Source organism: Oculina patagonica, chromosome 5 (assembly GCF_052425735.1).
Source record: "Oculina patagonica isolate OP01 chromosome 5, crgOcupat, whole genome shotgun sequence".
NCBI classification, from domain to species: Eukaryota; Metazoa; Cnidaria; class Anthozoa; order Scleractinia; family Oculinidae; genus Oculina; species Oculina patagonica.
The window spans coordinates 8,129,238-8,148,341 of record NC_135762.1 but is presented as its reverse complement, the minus strand read 5'-3'; the positions used below and the strand labels follow the sequence as shown (position 1 = coordinate 8,148,341).

Sequence of the window (19,104 nt, the reverse complement as noted above, 5' to 3'; positions counted from 1 at the left end):
GAAATTTAATACAAGTAATACAAAAGACTGACGTTTTTAACCCATACTGATAACATAGGGACAGGACTCTGGGATGTTGGACCATCTATAGGTCAGAACAAGCTGGGCTACATATCTTTCATATGAATAACTATTTAAAGAAAGACGAAATTATAATCAAGGCTAAGCGAAATATGTCATTTTCTCTATCTGCCTGGTCAGGGGGTAAAGGATCCTCTTTTTTGGCAACTTCATAAGTAGCCTTGCTGCAAGCGACTCCTTTCCAGCGCCCTCTCACCGTCCTCCGTGTACCTTCAAAGTCGAGTACTAGCTCGTAAGGGATATCCATTTCAGCTTCATACACAATCCCTTTGGCAACATAGATGGAATGTGCGGGAACTGACAGTGGGAATTCAAACGTAGTGGTGGTACCAGTACTGGTAGACTGGGCAAAAGTGTGGCTGTGCGAGAAACTGAAAGATACCTGGAAGTTACACTCGGCAAATCCGGCGAATCCCGCGCTAAAGGTATGGGAAGTAGAACGCGTTCTTCCCTCTGTCATCGAGAAACTAAACGACATGGTTTGCTCTACATCACCTCTGTTTACCAGATCTTTTTCAGAAACTACTTTTGGCTTCTGCGACAGAATTTTGGCCTCGTCCATGATGAAATTCATAGCGACCAGATTGACGTCTCCGTGTAATCTGTCGAAATACGAGTCCAAGTTTGCTTTATCGCGCAGTGCATCGTCGCGGCGTCCAACGATGGTGAGTGCAGCATACCAGGCTGCGTTCCAACCCATCTCTTTCACGTTTGTCGCCAAAGCTTCAGATATCTCTCCCTTACTTACGACGTCCTGGAACTTCGCTTGTATTACCCTTTCGTCGCTGGCAGCGTCAGATTTGTACCGGTTACGCTTAGCACATTGCCAACTGCGTTTGCTCTTGGTGGTGTTTGCTGCATGCCAGGATGTGTACCAAAGCATCGATTTAATATCTTCACATGATTTGTCCGACAGCAACCCCTTGCATTTATCTTTGAAAGAGTCGAAGTGGTTCTTCGATTCAATTTTATCGGCATCGGCTTCTCCGCGGTTGCCGAGGCGCATTTTCGCACAGTGCGAGGCTGCCTTTGCAGCGTACCCTTTCAGTTCCTTTGCAATATCAAGTGGAAATATGTCTAATGCTTCAATATCGCCAGATTCCTCATTTTCTTCACTAACTGCTCTTGCAATTGGCCTTTGTGACAGAATTTCCGCTATATTGACTTCTCCGTGTATTTTGTCAAAACATGAATCTAAGTTTTCTTTCTGACGCTCTGCATCTTCCTGGTGACCAAAGATTGTGTTTGCAGCAAACCAGGGAGCACTCCACCCCATCTCTTTTACGTTCTTTGCTAGGGTTTCGGATATTTCTCCTTCCCTGACGATGTTCTGGTAACCTTCTTCCACTTCTCTTTTGTCGTTACTAGCGTCGGACTCGTAGCCTTTTCGACTGCCACGACGCCAGCAATGTTCGCTTTTCCTTGTGTTTGCAGCGTGCCAACTGGAATACCCAAGCATTGACTCGATAGCTTGGAAAGATGTGTCTGACAGGAGCCCCTCGCATTTCTCTTTGAAAGATGCCAAGTGCCTCTCTGCTTCACTCTTTTCTTTATCTGCGTCTTTTCTTTTGTACTGCCTGGAGCGTAATTTTGCACAGCCCCAGCTATGCTTTTCAGCGAACAATTTTAGTTCCTCTGCAACATCGGTTGGGAATATTTCCAGCGCCATATTTACGGTTGCATTTGGCGTCGACATAACCAGGTTTAGGAATAATACAATTTAGTTGTTTCTTTCTCAAAGCGGAAAATGCTACGCTTACGATAGCCTATATTGACATGGCATTATAACGCCAAGTTTGTCGCTTGGTTTACTGATAACAATAAAATGTCTTTTAATGGCTTATTCTTTACATTCTTGTTGACCAAAACTTCTTTGTTACATTGAAACACTTGAAGTATCCTGGAGCAATTATTGAATGTTTCTAACACAGTTTTAAGAACCTGTTTGTAAATCGTTAAATGAACCGAGCTCTCTTTGCATTGCATCGTTAACTTCACAGGACTTCAGACTTGCATGTGAACAGGTTCCGCTGTGGAGTATAGGGCAAAGAAAGTCCGTTAGCAGAGCGAATCCAGTGAGTCCACACAAGCTTAGCTCAAACCTTAAGATTGTTAGAATTATGATAATTTATGCTGTAATAACATTGGACTCTGATTGGTTGAGTTAATTAGATTTATGCCAAATGTTCCCGCCATGTTGTTTACTAGTTCAGTTCGGTTTCGATGCTACGTGATATAACACACGTTTAGCGAGTTCTTGTTAAAATAAAGTCCTGGTGGCTCGGATAGTATCCTTTTTAACAGAGATATCGTCATATCAAGTAAATTAAGAGTTTTAACATTAAACATCTGTTATTCGAAAGTTCGGCTAAATTCAGCCAGACTTGTGTAATTTGCTTTCAGTACATAAGAACATAACAGATCCAAATAAACGATCCACACCTCATTGCACACGACTTCGCAAGAAATAGCATAAACAAATTAAGCTCAACCCATTGACTCCCTGAGGAAAAAAACATATATTTTTTGGACATTTTTGACATTTTCTGGTCACAGCCTGCTCAAAACGCCACTTGCAACATGAAGGCATGCCTTTCTTTCCATAAACATCACATTTTATGACATTTGGTTCGGGCATGCGCAAAAATCAAAGTTTGGAGAGAGTTTTTGGGTCACTTCGTTTTTCATTTTCTTTTTCTCGTGTTTCCTTTCTTTCTTCTTTCCTTATATTTTTTTGCTGCAGTTGTTGGCCTTCCACTGGGCCTGCTTGCAGTTCAAGAATTCCCGAGAAAGCATCATCCAAACAGGAAATTCTTGTCATTGAGGAGCCAAGGGTGGTTGAGGCAAATCCTCCTACGAGTTTTTCACTCAAATATCTAAGCATTTTTGTGGGTATTTCAAGCTCAATTGACCCAATGAATCAAATATAATCTGGGCATCATTGGAAAGACCTTTCCCTCCTGCACAGTATTAGTGATGCCTTTTTGATTAAAAAAAAAACAACATATATCTTATTATAGTCATTTAGGTATTTTATTTCCAGCAAATACTCAACAATTGCAGTTTAATACCAGTCTGTTACATCAATCATTTGTTCTAAAAGTTTTCTCTCTTGTTGACTAATATCCATTACAATATTAACTTGAGTTAGACTTGAAAGATACCAAAAAACAGCAGCACTTTTGGCAGAGATTTGTATCATGAATGGTTTTCACTCTACTTGTCTGAGGAAACTGCTCAAAATGATCCACAAAAACAAGGCAATGTCAGCAAACAGTGGGTGTGACAAATTGTAGACCCATAATTTGTGTTTATACAGTTTTATTTGTTCATTTGGAGAGGGAAGTGACTAAATGGGGTGAAGCTTATTAAAAGTGGGTGTTGCAGAAGAGGTTATTTTTATTTGTAAATGGGGAGGGGGCATTAAAAGGGGAGGTTGATAAAGAGATATAGGAAAAGGGATATTTACATTTATATGAATGAATGGGAAGGGGTTTATAAAAGGAAGTCTTAGTAATGGGGGATAGTTCTATCATTAAATCGGGTGTGGGACAATCAACAGAAAGACTCAACAGCGGGGATTATTTCAAATGGGGTAGGGTCAATTGCAATTAACTGGGAAATATCTTTTTGAATTTTTTTGGCTTTATGTTTTGTATTTTGCTTTTTTATTTTCTATTTTTTTATTTATTTTTTGTTTTATTTTTGTTTTGGTTGATATTTTTAGAACCAATTGGGAGAACTGTAAAACAGTTCTTCCTCAAATGGTTCCTCGTCATTTGGAGGGAAAGCATATGGGATAGAGGTGGTTTCACTTTATAGCTACGAAATCTGATTGGTTTGCCATTAATTCGTGAAGGAAGCGTGCGATTGGCCATTTGTTTAGGTCCTCTGTGGATTCGTTTGATGATTCGCTTGATGATGTGCAGAATCTTCATAACAGAACGGTAGACAGTGTAAATGAAAATGGCCGCCGTGCCTCCAATCATCAGTATGGGAACCAGAAAAGCGAGGAAGGGCACCAGAGATACCACAACCACGCCCTGAAAAACAGTAAGGGCTGTGACAAAGATGACCACAAAGGATCCGGATACGATTGATAAAAAAGGGATTATGGGGATGAAACCAAGAATAAACTCCGTGGCTTGTCTGACAAACTCCCGGGCTTGACTGACTCTGCGCATGATCATGCATTGGTAATAGTTGAAGTACTCCCAGCAAGTCTCCCATTGATGATTGATGGCGTGAAGACCTGACGTTAGCCAACTTGGAAGCAAACACTCGATATTTTCAATCGAGACCATGGCGAGAAGGAAAAACTAAGAAAGTGAAAGGAAGACAAGATTGGAATAAACCACGTTCAGAGAATGTAAAGCTGTGGAAAGCTTAATAAGGGACCACATAAGTAGGGATAGGTTTAGTCTTTTTTTACTTTAAAAATATAAAAGGAGCCTTCGTTGAAGACAAAATGAATGCCATTTCCCCTTTCTTCGTTCATTTTTTCGGTGCGCGCAATTTGCAATGCCCTCCGTATGCGATGCACTTATAACAGTTTTTTGTTTCGATAAATTCAATTTGAGTTACATTTCCATTCTGAGTGTTTGGTCAGTGTGGCCAGATTCAACCTTACCTGTGTATCCCACAGTTCGAGATGTTTCTTCTATTTTTAGTGCAGAATGCACTATTGTGATGGTTTGGTGGGTTGGCGGTTGCTAAACCCCTAGACCGCTAACGCGGTGTAAACTTTTAATCGCCAATTAATTAATTAATATCAATTAATTAATTATTCCTTGTGGAGGGGGTGGGGGTGGGGAGCACCTGACCGTACCCCTAGGTAAAACCTGGAGCACATCTACGTTACTTTCAAACGTATATATTTGTTTCAGAAAACCCTTTGCTCTCCTTGTGGTACTACTCAACGTAATTTACACCAAACGCATGCGCAGATTAGTCTACGTTGTTTTCTGGAACTATCATGAACATCGCTTGTATTGTGTGTTTGCGGTAGGCTTCCTGCAGACTTCTTGGCGCCAAGTAAAAACCGCAAATTAATTAAATTAGATTTTGAGACTTTCACGGCGCTTTCGTAATTAGGTATGCAAAAACTTGCACCGGGATTTTCGGCGTGAACACCTGATAACCAGGAAACAAATATCCTAGCTGTACTGCGTTTTAAAAAACCTGTCGAAAAATATGTTTTTTGATTAGATTTGTTTCTTTAGTTTTTGAGAATCGTCTTTCGTGCAGTCTAAACCGTAACTTAATTAAATTAAACAAATGTCATCGATGCCGCCGTAAAACAAACAAAAAACAAAAGTTTCATGTTATCGCATTTTCAAGGAAGACAAAAGTATTTTGTTACAAACGAACAAAAGTGTCGTGTTACGTTTGCAAAGATTAGCGTAAGGAACACCTGGGAAAGAATACAAGTAGCCTGTGAACAGTTTTTCCGAAAGTAAAATAAAGCAAATAAACACGAACATATATAAAACAACATACTTTCAATTGTTCCATATTGCATTCTGCACTTACCAAATCATCGAGATTTTTTCTTAACCGGCGTAGCTATCAAAAGGAAACTTTGCTCGAAAACGTGAATATCTTGATTTAAGGGGGGTCCTTCTTAACTACAAATTTGTTGCTAAGAAAGATTTCCGACGGTCTTTATTTGGAAACCAAACCTCCTAAAGACAAGATTTTTGCACAACTTCGTTCCATTGACGAGTCCTTCAAGATTTTCAAATCACCGCCATATTTGGCAAGTCACGTGACCGGAATAAGATAAACCCTAAAACTGAAAGGGCTTATAAATCTGAAAATTAAAATCAGTGCCAACAGATGAAGAATGTCTACGTGCCTAATGCTTCGTATGGTTTTTAGGAAATTCGCATTATTATTAAAGTTATGGCGTAATAAAGACTCCTATTTTTGGACTTTCTTCAGTAACGTCCTATTCTTACATGTAAACGGAAAATCCATACGAAGGATTATGAAGAAGGATCTGTTATCTCTTATTCTTTGAAAAAAATCGGAACTTTACTTTTCTCTCAAAAGTTTTAGGGATTTTAAATTCTAGCGCGCGGTTGGGGACTGGCACTAGTTACGCGCGCGCAATAACAATTTTTTCAACGCAGTTGTTCTCCCCACCAAAAATTCACCGTTAAGCATTGCCGAACGCTCCAAAATAGCTTGCCACCAAAAACCATCTTGAGCAATTCCTTAGCAACTGCTCTAGATCGGCAGTTAAGAAGGACCCCCCTTAAAGGTCAAATGAACAGAAATTTCGATTTTTATTTTTTTGCCCATGTGTTTATTAAGAGCCAAATAAACATATCCCAAAGTTTCAAAGCAATCGGTCATTACACCGCAGAGATATTGCAAGTTGAAAAATGCTTTTTGTAGGCTGCCATAATCGTAGAGTACTCGGAAAAATTGTCGAAATAAAAACTTGTGACGTCATAATTGGTGTTTTTGAAGACGACCGCAGACCGATTCCGCAGACGGGACCTTAAAATTTAAATAAATGTGTTTAGTGACATTTCAAGCAGTTATTTCGTTCTGTTCGGCCGTTTTTCAGTGGATTGATTGTTGGTTATTGTTTAGAGAGGCTCATTTTTTTTTAAATAGAATAGCTAAAGTACAAAAATAGCTTAAAGTTTTTGCGTTTTGAATTTTGGTACACTTCAAAGCCGTTCTCTGTCGAACAACAACGTGAAATGACGAAATTCTGTGTATTTTGGACAACGTCAGCTACGACGGCTAATTTTTGGTTTTTCTATTTGGGGTTGAACGCTTTCTTCGACTATTCAGCGGGAGCTAGATCTTTAAGCGATAAATAAGAAGAATGCGTCCGGAAAGCTGCGAGATTCTCAAGTAAAATATATATTCGTTTTGCACCAGACGTTTGCCGTCGGTGCGGTCTGCGGAATCGGTCTGCGGTCGTCTTCAAAAACACCAATTCTGACGTCACAAACTCGTTCCATTCCTTCCATTTCAGTGCGCAGTCATTCAAAAACGTTTTCGTGAAGCCTTCGGAAATCTTCGTATTTTTTGCTGTAATTCACGCTTGAAGGCTCGGAAAGCAAAATTTTTTCTTAATTTTACTTAATAATGGATAGTTTTAGCGTTTGGTTGGTTAAAATGGCATTTTGAAATTTCTGTTCATTTGACCTTTAACTCACGAACTAAACGGAGAAAAATGTAATTACAATATTATGATTCACGACGTACAGTTAAATTATTACGTCACCATATGGCTGTACGTGGAAGCACGCACGCGCAGTTTTTCTTCCATTTTGCTTGTGAATCATCTTCGTACCCAGGGTCTTCATTCCCTTTGATCAGCGGTCTGCGCAGTAAGGAACGAAGACTCGAGGTACGAGAATGCTTGTGAATTATCTGTGATTCCGTTCCGTTTTAATATTGATAAACTGCGATGTAACTTTCCTTTACGACTTCGAAAGGAGAGAAAATGAAGGGAAAAGAAAGAGAAAACGAGGAACGCGTCAGAAAGTGGTTTCCAAAATCAGACGGTTAGTTGGTAGTTAAAAACTCGTCGCCGAGAAAGCTCTGGGGTTGAGTTAAGAAGGTCCGCCCGTAATAATAGATCGTTTTCACTGTCACGCAACAAAAATACAAATTAAAAAAAAACATTCAGTGAATGAATTCAAGAACACGGGGTTTTGTAGGAGATAAACAAAGAAGAAATTTCTTTAAATTTCAGGTCTGTGCGTTATCCCAAACTTTACACAAACTTTACATTTACACCCGGCGTAGCCAATCGTTAAAAATCGATACATTAAAAATCGATAATATCAAGTGATTTCATCGATTTTTAAGCTTAAATTTTGAACAATCGTCCATTAGAAATCGATAAAATCGGTAAAAAAATGCGAGTGATATCAATTTTTACCGATTGATCGATACAATCGATCATGTCAATCAAATCAATTCTAACGATGTATAATATGTAAAATAATAAATCATATATAATGAATCATATATATGAATCATTTCATATACATTACATCGATGTATAATATCTTATAAACCACGCGCGAGGGCCGTACTGGGCGAATATTGGCCCGAGGTCTTGACAGTATGGATCGAGCGCAGCGAGGTCCGTACAAAAAAGACCGAGGGCCAATATTCGCCCAATACGGTCCCGAGCAAGCTTGGTTAATAAGAGATTTATTACACGACTGAAACTTTGTGTAGTGAGAATTGCTACCCGGTAGATGTCATGGAAAACAATGTGCGGCAAATTTTTACGCGCACTATTAAAAGGAGTTATAATTATTTCTGTGTTTAAGGTCATTTCATTTTCAAAGCAATAAAAACTCCGAAAAAAACCTTGCGAAAAAAATCTTGCGCTAAATCGCGCGGAAATTAGCGCGGGATCATCCGGGACAAACCCGGTGCGATACTTGGAAGATATCGGCCCTCGCGGGACCAGAAATAAAGTAATCTGATTGGCTGATTTAGTTATTGGCCCTCGGACCGCCTTAGTCGTGTAATAAACCGATTTATCGATTGAAAAATCGGTATCGATTTCTATCGATCGGCTATGGAGGGATTTACAGAGCCGTATTGGTGTTCCACCGAGGTACACCAATATGGCGGCCGCAAAAATACCGTCAACATCTGGAACTCAAATTGGCTACCTAGGCCACTGGTTATCTATTCTGGACAAACAAACACTTACATGAACATTTTTCATGTTACTTTAACTTCTCGAATGACTAAAAACACGAGATTAATATATATTTTTTGACAAACATGATCGTAACATGATGTCACGCACCCAGCAAGTGAAATCCAAACGAAGGTGTTGGAAACAGATACTTTTTGTGCCTCTTGTGCCACAGGCCGCCCAAGTTCACTACGTGAATTAATTATTTATAAAGTGTAAGGGAACGTGACTCTTGGCTTCGAGCGGTGTTTATTATACAAAGTTGCGATTTATAAGGGTTTGTATGTGTTGTATGGGAACTCAGCGATTTTGGTTCAAAAGGTATAAAATTAAATATTTTATAAATAAAATCGACTTACCTTGTTTTCATGTTGTATTCTTTGTTGTTTGCCTGCGTCTCAGGTCGTTTTAAAGCGTTTTCGGCGAACAAACCCTTATAAATTGCAACTTTGTAACACAACACCGCTCGAAGCCAAGAGTCACGTTCCCTTACACTTTATTGCTGCGAAGCCTTAGCGTAGCAGCAGAACTATTTTTGACTGTCCGCGCGGGGCCTGGGCGCTTTATACAGGCGACACACTCGATTCGACTTTTTCACTGGCGATGATTTTAAGTACATACATGCAGTACGTATGATCAGCGGCATTTACAATGTTGAAGTTGCGTTTGTCGTTTGCGATGTCCTTTTCGCTAAAGAGTAAGAAGTTAAATTTTAAAGCGTTGCCGCTTGCGCTTCTGTTCAGTACTTTGTAAATGCTTCTCAAGAAATCTCTCCTGAGCAAGATGGTCAAGTAAAGGGCCGGAGAAACGGTCTTTTCATGAATAACGAATTACGAGGCCTTCTTATAATTCGCTTTCATAATTATTCATTACCAATTAAATTTAAGGAGAAATTTACTTTCTGAGCCTTAAGCGGGAAATAAGTACAGCAAAAGCACTACGAAAATTATTTGCGACGGCTCCACGAAAACGTTCCATAATGACCGCGCGCTGGAATGGAACGAGCTTTGAGCTTTTTGACGTCATAAATGGGTGTTTCTGATGGCTTTGCAATCGATTTGCACGTGCTATGTTAGGTTTAACCGCGGTCAAACGCACAGGCAGCTTTTCTTCCTATTTCGGGGAATTTCGTTCATCTTAAGTGTTAGTATGAGCAAGGATCGATAAAATAGTTGCTGCTGGTAAACATTTTCCCATTTCCACAGGTAAACGAGTCTTTTTACTTTTTAAATGTTCCGCATCCGAACCAAAGTGCTTTGACAAAATGGCGCTGACAAGTCCTCATGTCGCTATTTTCAACACGTAGAACTTTTTTAGTAAAGCTCAAAAAAACTTAGTAAATCCTCAGGAAACAGGTTATGTACCAATTTTTATACTGTGAAAATTAAAACCTTATCTTTAATGTACTTTTCTTGTTTTTTGCATATTTCTGTCGTTTGACCGCGGTCGAATGTTAGGTTACATTGCTTCCATTCGTCAATTTCACTAATTTTTTTTATAAACTAAGCGAATTACAAACATTTAACTCCCTGAGAAAATCATATCTTTCACATCTGAAAATGTGAACATCCGAAACATTCCTTTGACCTTCCGTTCGTTCCTACTATTATTATTATTATTATTATTCTTATAACGTACTTCGCAGCACTTAACTTGCTATCAGCAACTCCTAGTAAACTAGTAATAGTTCTCACTATAAAGCTGCCCCGCCTTTTTATAATTTGTTTTACAGCAATAATCTAGGATTAGTGGAGTCTTTTTTCGCTCGAACCAGCTCTTGGAACACAAGTAGCCGAGACCACGAAACCAATTGCTCGAAATCTTTTGACGTATTACTAACAATATATATACACTAATAAAATATCACTTAACACAACCAAATCGGAGTAATCAACGTGTGGCAGATGCCAAAACACGCGTCAGTCGTTTTAATACCGTTCTAACCCAAGATAGGGATTTTCATTTACCGCTTCCCCCTGTTATTGTGACGTCATAATACCCATAACTCCTTCGGGCTCGATTCGGGCATTTTCTGCTTTTACGTCATCATTACCCAGAGATCCCTTGCGGCACAACATCATCATTACCCAAAGATTCCTCGCGGCCTTGTTGGAGCAAATCTAGATTTTTTCTGGTATACATACCGTATATTCTGACTGTAAGTACATTCTCTATATATACGCGCAAGCTACAATGAATGCCTCCTCGGGCTTTCGCCTCTGGGCGAAAGCCCTGCGGGGACAATAATTATTTCACGTAGTGAACTTGGGCCGCCTGTGCTTGTGCCTGATATGGATAAAAACTTTAGCGTCTCTTTGAATAGTATTGGGTTTTAGTGCATGATGACATCACGTGAAAGCTATCCATAAAGCGATGCATTGATATTTGTTTTGAAAGTTTATTTGCCCAAGTTTATTAAATCGCTCCATGTCAATTGACAACTATTGTTTCCCTCAAATTCCTCAATTACTGGGAAAGAGCAAACACCAACAAACTAGACTGTAGATACTCTCTTGTAACTTTCGGTCCTTTCGCAACAGACAAGTTTATCATGTCTTCTATCGTGACAGCCGTCTTTAAGGCAACTATTGGCTTGTTGATCAATAAAGCCAGAGACACGGCAGCTAAAAAGCTGAAAGAAGGTGATGTCACAGATGAAAAGTTTCGCAGCTTGATTGTTCGCGAAATCGATCAAATCAACTCGAAGTTGGATGGATTGGCACGAAAAGATCTCCTTTCTAGTATCAACACCTTCAAGGAAGGAATTGCCATTCTGTTCGAAGTCTTCAAACAAGCAAACCGAGGAGTGAAGGAGTTTAGAGAGACTGATGTAACGGGACAAGAAGCTACTGTAGCAGCAACAGCGGCAACGAAAGACATCACAGAGGTCAGTCTACAATCGTCATCGTCAGCTTCAGCAAAAGCAGTATCCCTCGCCAAGGAACTCGCCGACTTACAAGTTATCGTCCTAGATGAGTCAAGCAAAGAATTGTTGTCTGACGCTAAAGAAAGATTCAAGAAAGCCCGCAGTAGAGCAACAGATGCCTTTAGCAACGAAGCTTTAGACACGCAAGATCGCATTCTGGCTATGATGGTTCGGGTCATGGCAACAATACTAGAGAAGGTTGACAATCCTGCGAACGCATTAACGCCGTGTAGAGTTTGCCTTGAACAGTTACATGCGCTGCCAGCTGTCAAAAACGGCTTCAAAGTCGCGCTAGCGAAAGGATTGAAGTCTCGGTTCGGAAAGGATGAACGGAAGATGATTATTTCCGCTGTTTGTGACATTAATCACGCTATCTTTGATGTCACGCACATGGTTGGTTTAGATGGCTTAGTCTGGCCTCTTATCGATGTTGGAGCAGACAACGTGCATCCATTGCGAGACCCAAGAGTGGCTAAAATTAATCAGCAGAACACACAATACATTGGCTACTACCCTATGCAATGGTCGTTTGGCGTAAAAGAAGCAGGAGGCATCTGCACAAACACACAAGATCAGTTCTTTGTAGGAGGCTTTAAGGATGTAAAAGTCTTTGACAGTGACGGCAACTTCCTTTGTGCCTTGGAATTGGAGCTTGAAATGCCGAACTTTGTTCTTGATGTAGCTACTGACCAAAACGAAAATGTGTACGTACTCTGTGGGGGTTTACATGTACAAGTGCATATCTTTGACAAGGACAAAAACAAACAAGGGTGTTTTGCAGTTGATGGGCTAGTACCCTTGCGTATTACTGTGGTGGAAAAAAATTCTAAACAGGTGTTCGTGTTGGGTCGTACTTGGAGTTCGGTTTCTGCGGTGAATGTTTACGCGGCTGATGGAACTTTTGTTCGCAGATTTTTCGTGGATCAACAGTTTGACGACGATGCCCGAATCACCACTCAAAATGACGGCCGTGTTATGGTGCTGGACCATGGTCAAGTTAAGGTTTATAGTGCAGAGGGAGACTATCTACACCAGTTCAGTGTGCCGATAGTGAGTCGAGTGGAGGAATCGGCAATTCACTGGGCAAATGAACACGTCATTGTTGTTTCGATGTGTGGTGATTCAGATTTGAAGCCACCATCTTCTGCCTTTGATGTGTCGATATACACAGAGGTTGGAGAGTTAGTAGATCACTTTCCCATCAGTTCATGTTACAAACAGAGATATATAAAGGGAATCACTATGAACAGTCACGGACGCATTGCCTTGGGATTGCACGGTTCGGTAGAAAGCAAGATACTAGTATTCTAAGCAACGATGCAGATTTTTGCAAAAAGTAGCTGAAGTTTCGCTCTGTTTAAACATCTCCACCAAAATATTGTTATTAAAAAACTCAGAGTCAAGCACAAAGGGATTGTAACTCCACGGAACTGAGTAAAATGACCGCTGTGTCCCCGGGGCCGAGTCACCAACCTTGCTTTGCTTTTCATTGTACTCCATTCGTTAGAAAAAAGGCGAGATTCTCGGCTAGTTTGTGAAAGATGCATTTTCACAAAAAAGTAATTGAAATTTTCTCTTACTCATTTGCTGTTACAACTAGAAAATCGCACCTCAAAAGAAGGAACCATTTATTTTAGTTTCATAGCGCGAAAATTAAGGGATTGGCGTTTTTAGTTATCAGAGTTATTAGTGATTAAAAATAAGTTTTATGCTATCACCTACCTGCAGTAATTTTGATATAATAGCTTAAAATGTCATTATTTTTGATAGCATTTTCAGTAGCAGGTGTTAATGTAATCATTGTATGATGAAGTATCTAGCTTAAATAAGATTTAGAACTCAGTTCGGTTTCGATGCTACGTGATGTAACACACGTTTAGCAGGTTCTTGTTAAAATAAAGTCCTGGAATTGTGGTGGCTCGAATAGTATCCTTTTAACAGAGATGTCGTCCTATCGAACAAATAAAGAGTTTGAGCATTAAATTTCCGTTATTCGAAAGTTCGGCTAAATTCAGCCAGACTAGTTCATTTTGCTTCTAGTACATAAGAACCCAACAGATCCAAATAAACGATCTACACCTCACTGCACACGACTTCACAAGTTGAAGCATACACAATTTAAGTTTAACCCATTGACTCCCCGAAAGAAAAAAACATTTTTTGGGATATTTTTGACATTGTCTGGTCACAACCAACACAAAACGCTACTTGCAACTTGAATGCATGCCTTTCTTTCCACAAGCATCGCATTTTGTGACATTTTTGCGTGGCCATGCGCAAACAGTCAAAGTTTGGAGATCTGGGTCACTTTGGATTTTTTGGGTCACTTGAGGCTTTTCGTTTTTCATTTTCTTTTTCTCGTTTTTCCTTTTTTCTCCATTTCTTATATTTTTGCTGCAGTTGTTGGCCCTCCACTGGGCTTACTCCCGAGAAAACATCATCCAAACAGGAAATTCTTGCCATTGAGGAGCCAAGGATGGTTGAGGCAAATTCTCCTACGAGTTTTTCACTCAAATATCTAAGCATTTTTGTGGGACCCAACCACTCAAATCTGGGCATCATTGGAAAGACCTTATCCTCCCGCAGAGTATAAGTGATGCCCTTTTGATTAAATAAAACAATATAAACCCTATTATAGACACAAAGGTACTTTATTTCCAGCAAATACTCAACAACTGCAGTTTAGTAACAGCCTGTTTCATCATCAATCATTTGTTCCAAAAGTTGTCTTTCTTGCTGACTAATATCCATTACAATATTAGCTTGAGTTACTCTCGAAAAATACAAAAAAAGCAGCAGCACCCTTAGCAGAGATTTGTATCATGAATTGTTTTCACTCAACTTGTCTGAGGAAACTGCTCAAAATGATCCACAAAAACAAAAGACAATGTCAGCAAACAGTGGGTGTGGCAAATAATAGACCCATAATTTGTGTTTTATATTTTGGTTTGTTTCTTCGGGGAGGGGAATGACTAAATGGGGTGGCGTTTATTAAAAGTGGGTGTTGTAGAAGAGGTTATTTCTATTTGTAAATGGGGGGTACTTAAAAGGGAGGTTGATAAAGGGATTTCGGGAAAGGGATATTTACATTTCATGTCAATGAATGGGAAGGGGTTAATAAAAGGAAGTCTTAGTAATGGGGGGTAGTTCTATCTTTAAATCGGGTGTGGGACAATCAACAGAAAGACTCAACAGTGGGGATTATTTCAAAACGGGATGAGTTAATTAACTGCAAATAATTTTTTTTGGATTTTTTGTTTGTTTTGGTTGATATTTTTAGAACCAATTGGGAGAACTGTAAAACAGTTCTTCCTCAAATGGTTCCTCGTCATTTGGAGGGAAAGCATATGGGATAGCAGGTGGTTTCACTTTGTAGCTACGAAATCTGATTGGTTTGCCATTAATTCGTGAAGGGAGTGTGTGATTGGCCATTTCTTTAGGTCCCCTGTGGATTCGTTTGATGGTTCGCTTGATGATCTGCAGAATCTTCACAACAGAACGATAGACAGTGTAAATGAAAATGGCCGCCGTGCCTCCAATCATCAGTATGGGGACCAGAACAGCGAGGAAGGGCACCAGAGATACCACAACCACGCCTTGAAAAACAGTGAGCGCTGTGACAAAGATGACCACAAAGGATCCGGATACAATTGATAAAAACGCGAGTATGGGGATGAAACCAAGCACTGCGACAACAGCCAGGAATACTCCGATCACAGGATGGTTGCGAATTAACGCTAAGGCTTGTGTGACAAACTCGCGGGCTTGACTGACTCTGCGCATGATCATGGCTTGGTAATTATTGAAGTTCTCCATGCAAGTCTCCCATTGATGGTTGATGGCATGCAGACCTGACGTTAGCCAACTTGGAAGCAAAAACTCGATATTTCAGATCGAGACCATGGCGAGCAGGAAAAACTAAGAAAGAGAAAGGAAGACATGATTGGAATTAGCCATTTTCAGAGAATGTAAAATTGTGAAAAAAAAATAAGGAAAAACGTAAGAAGAATAGGATCAGTCTTTTTTGGCTTTAAAAAATATATCAGAAGCCTCCGTTGAAAACGAAATGAATGTCATTTTTCTTTTCTTCTTTCATATGCCAAGTTTTCAGTGCGCGCAATCTGCAGTGTCCTCTGTATGTGATGCGCTAATAACAGTTTTTCGATAAATTCAATCTGAGTTGCATTTGCAATCTAAGCGTTTGGTCAGTGTGGCCAGACTCAACCTTACCTGTGTATCCCACAGTTCGTGAGGTTGCTTCTAGTAGTGAGGGGAGCACCGAATTAACCTTTCCCGTGGGGCGGAATCTCATTAGCGTGGGGCGGAATTAATTAAGTGGGTGACGTCATAGGGGCGTAAGTGACGTCATCAAAAATGGGGCGTAATCTAAAAATAGAAATCTTACATCATTGGGGCGTAATCTAAAAATAGAATAGGGACAAGATTTCTTTAGCATATAAAAGCTCCCCCGTAATCTAAAAATAGAATAGTGACATCACAATACCCCTGGGGTTAACGTCATAAAAAATGATGAAAATATAATCTAAAAATAAAATAGGGATAACATTGCCTTCATCTTGTTTATTGTCGCAAAATAAAATAATATTTTAATAGAGGTTAAAATCTACATTCAGAAGTCTTTTTAAAGGCAAAATTATCGGTATATCAGCCGACCGAAAAGCCATGGGGCGATTATTTCTCGTTTCCATTCTAACTCGGGCAATAGTTCGAATATAATGTATGCAGGTTGGCGCAATGTTTTGCTGTGAAGTCGCATTTTCATAGTCCCCGTATATTCTGTTCATGTGTGGTAAGTTTTTTTGCTTCATGTCCAAACTAGAATTAAATAACTTCGTGATCTTAAATCAACTAACGCCAACATTTATTGCTCACGAGCGCGCATTATTAACTTAAACTAATTAGGGTACGAAATCAACATTTCACTATCACCTTTTCGTTTAACGAGATTACCTTTGTAAGACCCTGTAAATATCAATGATGTCATAGTTTAACTTTCTACTCCATGGCGGTAGCGTTTTTTTTTTCAGCATTTCACAGAACAGGCATAAGTACCGATTCATTTCGGTCAGATCACTAAATTCAGTAATTATGCAAACTTCTTGTTGCATACATTTAGTATCGCAGACATCATTGTTTTTAAAACAATGGTAAAGACTCGATGTGCTCTAGTGAACAAAGCATGACCAATCGAAAAATAAAACAATAGCGTGTACGCGCTTCAGTGACCTCGGTTGTAAACATAACCGCTTATTATAAAAAAAAATCGGAACAGAGTTTAAAAACGTTATTCACTAAAGCACACAGATATTGGAAGGTGCCAGTTTAGAAGTAAACGCTAAGCCAGTGCCAAAGCGAATTGGTGCGAACGGAACAATAATCAAAACATCTTTTATTCATCAAATACACAACTTTACAAGACAAAAGATAGCAGTTTCATATAAAGAAAAACACTTGTTTAACAGTTCCCAGCTTTATTTTCTTTCTCCGTGGCTCTAGTTTCTTCAAGAAATGATTTCACATTTGGTTCGTCTTCACGTATGTAAATCCACCTTGTTCTACCATTAGAATAATGTCTTATTTTGACGGGCCAGTAATTGTCGTAACCATACATGACTGTAGGAATATAGGGATTGTAAGGATTTCGTGCACTTGTATACATTTCGGCAAGGCCAAACCCTTCTGGAAGAGTTTTGAAATTTCGCACAGCAGGCCAGGTGGTTTCAGACCAAACCAGATCAAACGGTTTCGGCTTCGAAGGTTGAACTGGACATTCTGTGGTTACACATGAGGTGGCTGCCTTGGTATTCTTTACAGGGTTAATCGTTTCTACTGTTTCCTCTGGTTTCAAGGATTTGTTGATACTCGGGTAAACTCGAGAAGAGCCAAAGATATCGCTCAACACCTGTTTGTTCCCTGCCGTGTCCGGTTTATTATCGACAAAGATGTATCCGTATGGTCTCTCCATTTCCTGATAATAAGCTGTCATGAATCGTTGGCGATTCTTATCAAACATACGTTCAGCAACAATGCCTATTTGTTTCCGATCGCTAGGACTTCGGAAAAGAGCCATGTACTGCGCGTTCCGACTGATGTCGGTGTTGAATTTTCCCTTTGGGAACATATTCTGAAGTAGCAGTATCACACTCGCGTTTCGATGTCGACCCTGAGTGAATAGCCGGGAAACGATCGGGCTCTCGATTGCCTCTGCCATTAAATCATCAAAGATGATAACGTTGTTGTATTTTGGGTCAATTTCTCGTAGATCGTCTTGAAAGTTGGGAAGCCCACGATAAAAGTGAATATCCCTTCCAATCGCGGATTTCATAGCCTGGTATCTTTCTTGCCACTGGCTATAGTACCATAAAATGCGCCGCGGTTTCTTTGTATCATAAAGTATACGATTCTTTGTTAGAATCTGTTCTACGAAAACTGTTTTCCCTGATTGACTTGGTCCAACCACAAGGAGTGAAAATTTATGGCGAAACATAAAATCTGGATAAGGTTCAGTTGTCAAGGTAACACTAGGAGTCAACTTCTGTCTCTTGGCAGCATGTACGGGTAGTGGGGTTTGCTTTACTTTAATTGTTCTTTTTCTTGCCTCAGTTATTTCTTTCAGGGACCTAGAGGAACAACGAGGTAAGACGCTTGTAGAAATATACTCTTTCTTTGGTTCCCAAGTGACTCTGGCTTCTTTTAAGAGTTGTGTCCTTCTGAGCCCGGTTATGTCATGGACAATTTCAAGATGAGAACGTAAATTGATTACACCGGGTTTTTCGCACAACGGACAGATTCGCGGAAACCTTCTCGGCATGACCGCTAGTGTCAAATGAATGAATTCAGTCGGGTTCATTTAATTTATATTTTTTTTGGAGCAAACAAACAAAAAAGTGCACGAGAGGGGTACAGAAAGGGAGTACAGTAGGGGTACAGAGGGGGTACAGCAGGGGTACAATAGGGGTACAGAGAGGGTACAAGAGGGGTACAGAGGGGGTACAGCAGGGGTACAGACGGGGTACAAAAGGGGTACAGAGAGGATACAATAGGGGTACAGGAGGGGTACAATAGGGGTACAGAGAGGAGGAGGAGGAGGAGGAGGAGGAGGAGGAGGAGGAGGAGGAGAAGGACGATAACAATAGAATTGTGGTGGTGGTGGTGGTGGTGGCGGCGGTGGTGGTGGAGGAGGAAAACAATAGAAATGTGGTGGTGGCGGCGATGGAGGAAAACAATAGAATTGTGGTGGCGGTGGTGGTGGAGTTAAACAATAGAATTGTGGCGGTGGTGGTTGAGTCAAATAATAGAATTGTGGTGGCAGCGGTGGTGGTGGTGGCAGCCGTGTTAGGAGGAGGAGGAGGGGGAAACAATAGAATTGAGGAGGAGGAGGAGG

The 19,104-nt window shown here is 40.1% G+C and overlaps 3 protein-coding genes across 3 annotated transcripts in view; all 3 read right to left on the bottom strand.

Moving 5' to 3' along the window:
• LOC144655308 (von Willebrand factor A domain-containing protein 3B-like) overlaps window positions 1-19,104 on the bottom strand; it is a 72,359-nt gene that overhangs the window by 18,597 nt on the left and 34,658 nt on the right. The gene's annotated exons all lie outside the window — the stretch shown is intronic.
• Window positions 131-1,777, bottom strand: LOC144654019 (uncharacterized). Its single transcript, XM_078514141.1, has one exon. The coding sequence runs from the start codon at window positions 1,775-1,777 to the stop codon at window positions 131-133; it is 1,647 nt and encodes a 548-aa protein (XP_078370267.1).
• Window positions 14,944-15,960, bottom strand: LOC144655342 (uncharacterized). Its single transcript, XM_078515581.1, has 2 exons — window positions 15,930-15,960; window positions 14,944-15,617 (listed from the first exon to the last, which is right to left on the bottom strand). The coding sequence occupies exon 2, from the start codon at window positions 15,513-15,515 to the stop codon at window positions 14,976-14,978; it is 540 nt and encodes a 179-aa protein (XP_078371707.1). The 5' UTR covers window positions 15,516-15,617; window positions 15,930-15,960; the 3' UTR covers window positions 14,944-14,975.

Coding starts and splice junctions, on each gene's coding strand:
- LOC144655342 (XM_078515581.1), bottom strand. CDS start 15,515: ATGGAGAACTTCAATAATTACCAAGCCATGATCATGCGCAGAGTCAGT.
- LOC144654019 (XM_078514141.1), bottom strand. CDS start 1,777: ATGTCGACGCCAAATGCAACCGTAAATATGGCGCTGGAAATATTCCCA.